Source organism: Cynoglossus semilaevis, chromosome 8 (genome assembly GCF_000523025.1).
Source record: "Cynoglossus semilaevis isolate Cse_v1.0 chromosome 8, Cse_v1.0, whole genome shotgun sequence".
Classification (NCBI taxonomy): domain Eukaryota; kingdom Metazoa; phylum Chordata; class Actinopteri; order Pleuronectiformes; family Cynoglossidae; genus Cynoglossus; species Cynoglossus semilaevis.
Genome location: NC_024314.1, coordinates 641,450 through 650,862, shown reverse-complemented (window position 1 = coordinate 650,862; position 9,413 = coordinate 641,450). Strand labels below are relative to the sequence as shown.

The window sequence follows — 9,413 nt, the reverse complement described above, 5'->3', positions numbered from 1 at the left end:
CCTCGATGCCTTTGCCATGGTAGCTGCTGCTTTCTGCCATGATATTGACCACAGAGGAACCAACAATCTCTACCAGACCAAGCAAGTCAAAGATTTCATCTTGTTAATGTGTATAAGCATTTAACTGCATGACATGTAAACACCAATTTTTAATGCTTTTAATTTTCCCCACGAATACAGGAGTGCACATCCACTCGCAAAACTTCACGGCACTTCTATTATGGAGAGGCACCATTTGGAGTACAGCAAGACATTGATGGCAGAGGAGGTACAGTATAGTAGAGTATAGCAGAGTATTGGTCAAAGAACTCAATCACAGTATTACTTTAGTTCCCATTATACTTTGTTCAGCCTTCTGGGCAACAGGACATGTGAACAGCGTGGGATCAAAGCACAGACGCTGGAGGGAAAGGGATTTGACCATTAATTCTGTGTTGCTGAAGGTCTCAGATCCGGGGAAACGTGCTTTATAGCACCTTGAAAACAGCAAAAGCTCATCAATTATTTTCCTTTCTGGAACAAGCAGGGGGCAATTGCAACCAAGCGGGGTGAAAATTGATCAGAGTGAGGTTTGAGTCTACAGCCCTATGAGTAATGAGTGGAAATTCTTACATGCACTGGTGGATAAACCTCAGTTTTCAGCAGTGATTAGATTCCTGGACATCTGACGGACTCCAATCAGATTTTCAGCCTTTTTGTAAGGAGCCCTTAACGCAGATGGAAAAAAGAAAAAGAGCAGGGCTGAAGGTAAAAAGGTAATCTGTCTGTAGGTCGCCATGAAGACAGAAGATCGGCCCGGTTTTTGCGCATCATTGCTTTTACGGTGTTTTCGTGACCGGACATGGTTTTGGAGATTAAATTTGGGAGGCGTTTATTGCTACATGAACCTTTTTGCCAGTTTTTCATGTACTGTGAATGTATTACACCACTCCAAGACACCAGGTTGTGTTATGTGAATTGCACTGCAATCCAATAATCCTGAAAAACCAAGCCTTACGTATTTTCATGCGTCTTGTTTTTTTTTTGTTTTTTTTTTTCTCGACTTCAGAGCCTGAATATCTTCTGCAACCTTCAGAAGCGTCAGTTTGAGACCGTACAGCACTTGTTTGACGTCTGCATCATCGCCACTGATCTGGCTCTGTACTTCAAGTAGGTTGTGTAAAAATCTGACAGCTGTCATGCTTCATCTACAGCCAGCGCTATAATGAATCATTCCATCTGGAAGACCGTAGCTGTTTATTTTTTTTTTTATGTAATCACTTTTTTTTCTGTAATTTTTGTCTCCTTCATTGACTCATTTGTCCTGCTCTTATCTGTCTGCAGAAAGAGAACCATGTTCCAAAACATTGTGAACGCAACAGAGCCAATGACAGACGAAAAGGAGGCCACCGCCTACGTCTCCAACAATCCAGTCAGGAAAGAAATCGTCATGTATGTACTGGTAATCACTTAGAACAGCTGGTGCTTTCAGAATAGCAGCATATTTCGACGTGCTGCTGCCTTGTCCTCCCTCACTGTCTGCATATCATACACTTCCAGGGCCATGATGATGACAGGCTGTGATTTGTCAGCCATCACTAAACCCTGGGAGGTGCAGAGCAAGGTGGGTAAACAGGCTTTACTTTTGATTTGATACATTTTCCCCCTAGCTTGGCGAACAAGGCCATTTACAAAATGGCCATTTATAAATATATACAGTATATTCATAGCAAAAAAAATCAAAATATAGACCATATATATCAATATATACTGTGCCATAGCACAGAGTTGAGTAATATAATTATTTATTCTTCTTCTTTTTTTGTTTTGTTCCTGTTCCCAGGTGGCTTTGATGGTTGCTGCTGAATTCTGGGAACAGGGAGATTTGGAAAGAAATGTTTTGGACCAACAGCCGATTGTAAGAGTTTTTTGTACCACATACTTCCTACACTGTGACAAGACTTTTTACTCTCATTATATTCATCGGGAAAATTTTCTCTGGCTTTTTGTAGCCTATGATGGACAGAAACTGTGCGGAACAGCTACCCAAGATGCAGTGCGGTTTCATCGACTTTGTCTGCTCATTTGTATACAAGGTAACGACAACTGCTTTTGAAAGGCTGTTTATTCTTCACGGAGATAAAGCTAGGTGACTGGAAGATTGCTTTTGTTGAATAAAAGACACAGATTTATCAATTCTTCTTCTTCAGGGCTACAGCGGTCAGTAATAAGCTGCTAGACACACCACACCTGTGGTCGCACCAGAGCAAATTGACTCACGATACGGCTCCATGTAATCAATATTCTAAAAGTAGCCAAACTGATTTATAAGGTTTCCTTCCAGGTATTTCTTTATAGTGTGACTTTCAGTATGGGAGGCTTTCATTAACCCCCTTGATTGAATGGATACACCGATGATGATGATTGCCAACCTTTATTTCAATGATGATAAATAATTAATATAAATATAATTATTCGTTCAACTTTTTTCATTCACAAAGTATCTAATGGTCCCATCGTTAAAATGTGCTTCAGATCCTTACACATGCAGCCTTAATGCATTCATCGATTAATTCACCTACACCAGTATCTTTAGCTTGTCTGAGGTTTGTCTCCTTGGCACATATCTGGCCACACTCCTTGACAAGTGTAAACTTGTGATCTTCCCTAATCCAAATCCTTACTAATCAAAGTCCCTTTCCTCACTTGACTTTGTCTGATCTTGATTTTCTTATGGCCAATAATGACAAGATTTGATTGGCTAGAGCAGTGGTTCCCATGATTCTTTTTTGACATTATTTGACTAATTTAGAGACGTTTTATTTTTTTTTTAAGAATTAGTTTTTGTTATGTGTCCTTTTATTTGAACTAAATTCATAATTATGAAAGTGAAAGAATACATTTGTTCAACATGGGTCGTGGGGTTTTTAATCATAATTGTAAAAAAAAAAAATTGTTGAAAAAAATGTATAGGTAATGTTTTTATTATTAATTACTAGTAGGGCTGTCGATGATAATGGTCGGCCGATATTATCTGCTTGATATCAGCATAATTATGTAATATCGGTAAGATCGTTATCATTTTTTCCTCTGATAAGGAAATTCCGATAACACAATGCAAGAAATCGCAGGTAGGGTCCTGAGACTTTTACCTCAGTTTTGGGGTCAAATGGCTGCATATATATCGGTATCGCTTGATATCGGAATTGGAAATTAAGTGTTTGGACAATATCGGCATATATATAAAAGTTAATATCGGACATTTCTAATTACTACAGTAGACATTTCAGGCAACCTCTTTTGAATTGCAGGTGACTCCAGGTGGGGTCATGACCCCAAGGTTAAATAACGTTAAGGTAGAGAGTCCGGCTGTATGCCTTTGTAGACACCATGTCTTCTTTGACAACTTACAAATGTAGTTTGTTATTCTTTAAGGTTATTTCACGTCACAGTGGTAGGGTTTTTGCCCGACACACAATCAGTCCCTGATTTGGATCCTAACCTAACTCTAAATCCTAACTGAGTATGGAGGGAATGAAAGGGAATGCCAAAAGACATTTGTTGTTATTAGCGTTTAATCATTTGTATTTAAATCACTGTATGCTAATTATGTGGGACAAATATCATCATAGTGTTTTGACTAGTGATTGCCAGCCCTATTATGTTGAGTGAAGCTAAAGAGTCTGTATGTTTTGTCTCTATACGAAGAGGGAATACCCTGGAGAAAAACACAGCGGCACAGATAGAGGAAGATACATCCAAACTGAGAAAACAGGTCAAAAACATTCCCGTTGTGCCTCATTAGAAGATTTATGAAGGTGTTGTTGTAGCTTTCACCGTCTCAGGTCGAGAGATGTTGAACCCGTTGAACCCGGCCGGCCCTAGCAGGCATGTCAGGGGGCGCAGGGGGCAAACATCGAAGCACACAAACGCCATTCACGCGTGACAAAAACCATGTGTCGGACACAGTTCTAATGGAGTTTATCTTCCACTGTGGATAACCTGCATTTCATTCTGTCAGGAGTTTTCCAGGTTCCACAAAGAGATCCAGCCCATGTTTGATGGTCTGAACAACAACAGGTCACACTGGAATGAGCTGGCGCAGGTGTACGATGCCAAGATGAAAGCTATTGAGGATGAGAAGAAAAAACTGGAAGACGGCGAAACCAAAAAAGGTTAGAACAAAACTAAGTTAATAGATAAATGAAAAGATTTGTTGCAGAACAATACTGTAACCATTTTCTTTCTTTTTGCCACAGATGCAGGAAAGTCTAAGACCTGCAGCATCTGCTAAGTCCCTCTACAATGTTTGGATCACTTGTGTAGTCTGTTGAGGACTGGTTTAGGCCCCACAGGCCTGTACTCATTTTTGTCGGATTTATTCCTAATCTAGCTGAGGTCAGTCTAAGTCAGGGTAGTTTTTCCCGGTTTAGGTGCTTTCTGCTCGGTCTGGTCTGTTTTGACTCAGTCTAGACTACTTTAGTTTTGTGTAGTCAGGTCCAGACTGGTCTGCATTGCAGGTTGACCAAGTCTGCTTTCAGCCAGAGTTAACAGTGCCAGAAATTGAGAGTTTGAGATGGGCATTAATATTTAAAATGCAACACACAACATACACACACAGATGTATTCATACAATACTCTGACTTATGTCAGAGTTCCGTTCCTATGGTGTGATGTAACTTGATTCCTACTGTAACATACTGTACATAAGTACCCATGTCACAGCTACGCTAATCATCATAATCTAGGACATAACATATATACATCAGAAGAGTCTGGGAGCCATAACACAAATGAAAACAAAGTGAATGTAGCACAATCCAACGTTAGGCGAACAACTGGCGAATGTAAAGAAAGCTGTCATCTGCGTTCAGCGTGAGGACGTTGGTTTGACTCAACAATATGTATCTGTTTCCTCGTCAAGGGACGACTGTTCAACGTGGTCTAGGAGCAATGACCTTTGCTTTTTATAATGTACCGCTACTTGGCAATGGTAAAGGCGTGTACGGCTAACAGAAGGGATCTGATTTCAAGGTCAAATGATTATTATTTACATTGAATTCACTGCTATTTAGCGCTCAGTAGGTTGAATATGTGTGCATGTTTCTTTGCCCCTTTATGGCAGTTTTGTGGGCAAACATTTGAATAGGTTGTCAGATTTAGTTTGAAAATGTTTATTTTATCTTTATAAATTCATAGGGGATTGCTTATATTTGGAAAAAGAAAAACACGGCTTAATATATTTTCGTTGAGGTACAAATAATTTATTTTAAGCATAGATCACTCCACATGTCAATAGCTGATGTAGTTGTTTTAAAAATGTACATTTTGTCATATCTGAAGGGAGCGTTTGAGTGTAAGATGTTTAGTTGCTGTTGCCATGAGAAGGAGACGCAGTGGAAGAGGAAACAGTAGAACTACCTCTGCTTTAAGACGATTTGATAGGATTTGATTTGACTGCCAGCCTCTGTAATCCACACAGCTTTAGGCTTTAAATACTCCTTACATTGAAGGTAAGGCAGCCTTCCAAACCCCCGCACCACAATAGCGTGCAGACGACTACTGCTTGAAGAGACAGAACCAGAGCATTTCTGTTCTTACAGTACGCCTGTTCTAGCTATGCTGCTTCTTCACGTGACGGTCGGATGAACGTCTGGTGTCGTGTCACCGTGAATCGCGGTTTAAACCTGACCTGAACCCTGGCCCTGTCCGGCATCTTTGACCTTTTTGCTACAATTTTAGCACCGGGCCACGCCCTGGCTCTACTTCCTGTTACACAATGTCCTGTGTTTCCTCTGATGGATAGTGCTTCAATCAAAGGCACCTAATCCTCTTACGGTGGCTTTGGGACTTTCAGGAAACCCTCTTTTGACCACTTGAGGTGAAGCAGGGAAGTCACTGGAGCTAAGACCACAGACACAGAACATCAAGGTCGCAAAAATGGGATTTTTAGAACAAAATGTCGTAAGTGGACAGTTACACCTTCAGTTCTGTCTGACGTCTGATGAAAAACGCCGTCCCGCTGGGAACAGCATTTGAAGAGCTGTATACTGTTCTATCAGCTTTCACAGCAGACAGTGTAGCTGTCATGTAGTCTGTGAAGTGGCCTCTGCTGTACCTATCACATCATGTCAAATGTAAGAGCAAATAAAAGACTGATAATAGTGGGGATCACAACGGTGACACTTAACATTTCATTCTTAAGGCACGTTGCTCGACAGTGACAGAATAACCCTTCCCTTCGGCCTACCTGTGGCTCTGCTCACTCTTATAGACGTATCATGCGGAGATCGCCGAGGTTACAAAGCTGGATGAGCCTCCAGGAAAAGAGGATCAGTGGATTGCCTCTGATCCTTGTCACGATACAGTGTCGTCTGGCCGCGTCCCACATCTTCCATCTACATCCTGCACGCAAGTGTTCAAAGGTCTTATGCCATTTATTTTATCTTATTATCAGTTACTGCAATTGTGATTGATAGAAAATCAAAAAAAGAAAAAACTTTTTTAATCTAAACTTTATCTTCTTCAAATATTTATGTTTTGTCCCAAATTTTAGTTTTGGGACAATGTCTAATAACACGAACAAATGCTATTCAATGCAAATATATATGCATTTTCTGAAATATTTAGAATGTTTTTTAAATCCTTTCAAACTCTTTTGAAATGCGTTCAAAAACTGGTCTAAAACTGAAAACCGACGAAGGAAAAGTCCTCTGTAATGAGCTAATAAATCAATTTTAAAATCACATACCAGAGACGTAGCCATTCTAAATGATGAGTGAATTCACAACAGTGGTACGGTGTAGTGTGTGTGTGTGTGTGTGTGTGCAGTGGTACGGTGCAGTGTGTGTGTGTACACTTAAATCGCCAAAAGCAGACTGTAGTCAATCATTTTCTCGGCCCCTGTGACCTAACATGCCCCCTCATAAACCAGACAAGGAGTCAACGGGTGCAGAGTCGGCCTCTGTCCCCTCCATGACCCTGGGAGGTGCTATAAATAAATTTCAGTCGTTTTAAGTCATGTTTCTACGATAATCTTAAGTTTTAAAAAAAATGAGTTGTGAGGAACTTTTACAGCTTGGTGAAACCACATCTCCTGCACCATTGTTTTTTGGCGATATTTTTATTTTTATATATTAATTAGGATAAGAGCTGGGGTCAAAGTTCAGGTGTGGCTTAAGAAAATATGTTAGCACGGTAACGCACAAGGAAAAACATTCAATGTGGTCAGTGTAAAAGGCCCACAAAACAATGTGTTTGTTAGGGAGAAACAAATGTGTGTATGGCTGAGTGCACCTCTGTGTATTTATATTAGAGCGTGGGTCGCTGTATAAAGTCAAGCTCCTGGGAGTATGTAGTTAAAATTATATAGAATTACACAATGCATCAGACAATGCACCCCCCACCCCCCGACAGACACACATACAGTACTGTATTTAACAGCAGCATAAGGCAGGAATGTTACTGTCATGACTTTATACTCAACCTGATGATGCACTATTTCTGTAGTACTGAGTTCCTCTGATTACCTAATATGAGTAGTTCCCAAACATTTCCCGTAGCGCTCCCCTTTTTGTAGCTAGAAATACTGCTAGAAATAGCGATTGTTAACAAAATAAAAATGTCCAAGAGCTACTCATGTTGTGTAACATTTATTTTCATGGCTAATTTAAAAAAAAAAAAATCAAACTCAAGCTTTCTTTTCCTCAACATTTACAATATGTTATATTATTATGTATTAGTATTACTATCTGCATTATTATTTATTATTATTGTTGTTGTTGTTTAGCAGCGTGGAAGTCCACAAAGAACATCCAGGGGTCCGTTTCTTGAGGCGTGCTAAATCAGAGTTAGTTAACTTTGACTTTCCAGTTCCACCAAGCTGGCTAGACCGAGACTTGGTTGCTATGGCTACATACTCCGTGGAGCAAACCTGGATTAAAATTTAAAACGGACAGGTGTGCACGCAGCGATATATATAGAGATATATATTGATATTATAGACACAGGTGGAACAGTTCTGTAATGAACGGGGATTACTAGCTTTCTCGTCAATACTCACGCATTCACTCCATATCTATATCTCTGTATCTGGAAATACTTTTATTTTCGAGCATGTAATCTTTGTTTAGCCACAATTGTCCTCGTTCTCTAGTTAACAAAGTCCTATTTCTTTTCGTATTTTCTCTTTCTCTTTTGCTGGTTTATAAGTCAGAGTGATGAGGACTGAGCCGTTAAGTAGCGTTTCTGTTGGCTGTAGTATAATTGTGATGGTACAAGATGGCCTCCATAAAACGATGCTGTTGGCTAAAGGCTTATTAGGGCTACAAAAGACAGACAACCCTTTAAAGTAATTACAAATGTACATCCAGTATATCTAATCTTAAACGTTTCACACAGGAGCGATAAACAGAACTGCAATGCCCGGCTGTGAATGTGCTGTTTTATAGCGATGGGCACGAAACACTGTTTGGTTTGGCTTAGTAGACGTGTTGACCTGCAGAATGAAAGTCCGAGTGAAAGGATTTCCATTCCGAGTTTGATATAAAGCACTATAAAGTCTCAGAAAGGTTCGATGTCTTGGGGACTTGCTGGTGTATCTGACAGGCGTGTGAGATTGGTGATCGATCCATATATGGTCCTCCTCGCTGCAGGAGCAGATGGCAGCTAGGATCTCTCCTTTGAACATGTAAGCAGCGAAAAGGCGCCTCGCAGTGACCTGTCGTCACACAGATGCGGATTGAGGGCGGTTCCCTCCGTTTTTGGGAGGGATCAATATTTGGACCTGTGATTTTAGCTTTGTGTCTGAAAACATCAGCTGGAACACCACAGGGCTCTGGTCTGCCTGTGGTTTGTAGATGAGAAGAAACACTTCGCCGGTTTAGAGAGAGAAGTCGGGGATTTCTAATGTGTTTATATGTGCTGCAGTGCTATAAGGTCGGCCGCTATGACACACTGTAGGTTTCACATTTGTGTTGAACAGTTTAATCCAAAGCAGTTATTATGATGGTTTGACAAATCTCTTACACAGACTTGAAGGCTACAAATTGGAACACTATTCCTAAGATTTTATTTTACTGTTTATTGTGCATGCAGTAACTATAGACAGTAGCTTTAAAATCACTAATTTGCTCTTCTTAGGGGTCGCAAACTGCTACTGTCGTTTCATCTTCGGTAATGACTTAGGGGACTGGGGTTCGAATCCCTGGGATTGCGCAAGCTAGTTACACTTTGTAACATGTTGAATTCTCTTCTGAATACCATAGACTAGTTTAATCTGCCAGTACAAGTACCTCACACATAACCGTCCATAGTTCAGGGGACAAGGTACAGGAAACTAGGGTTCGACTCTGCCACAGTGTCCTAAAGTCCTGTATATAGTTTAATCATATATATATATATATATATATATATGCATATACATATATACGTAT

The 9,413-nt window shown here is 40.2% G+C and overlaps 1 protein-coding gene and 1 long non-coding RNA gene across 2 annotated transcripts in view; one reads left to right on the top strand and one right to left on the bottom strand.

The window, feature by feature from the left end:
* The window catches only part of pde6c (phosphodiesterase 6C, cGMP-specific, cone, alpha prime), a 16,541-nt gene extending 12,167 nt beyond the window's left edge, over positions 1-4,374 (top strand). Inside the window, exons 14-22 of the mRNA XM_025057489.1 lie at positions 1-81; positions 181-268; positions 1,049-1,149; positions 1,324-1,431; positions 1,540-1,603; positions 1,823-1,897; positions 1,992-2,075; positions 4,001-4,154; positions 4,239-4,374. Coding sequence (XP_024913257.1) covers positions 1-81; positions 181-268; positions 1,049-1,149; positions 1,324-1,431; positions 1,540-1,603; positions 1,823-1,897; positions 1,992-2,075; positions 4,001-4,154; positions 4,239-4,273 — 790 coding nt within the window. The 3' untranslated portion in view covers positions 4,274-4,374. The remainder of the gene's footprint in view (positions 82-180; positions 269-1,048; positions 1,150-1,323; positions 1,432-1,539; positions 1,604-1,822; positions 1,898-1,991; positions 2,076-4,000; positions 4,155-4,238) is intronic.
* Positions 1,975-6,768, bottom strand: LOC112487308 (uncharacterized). The gene is made up of 3 exons (XR_003050284.1): positions 6,731-6,768; positions 6,230-6,384; positions 1,975-4,106 (listed from the first exon to the last, which is right to left on the bottom strand). It is a non-coding gene; the product is annotated as an uncharacterized LOC112487308 (long non-coding RNA).
* Between the last annotated feature and the right edge of the window lie 2,645 nt (positions 6,769-9,413).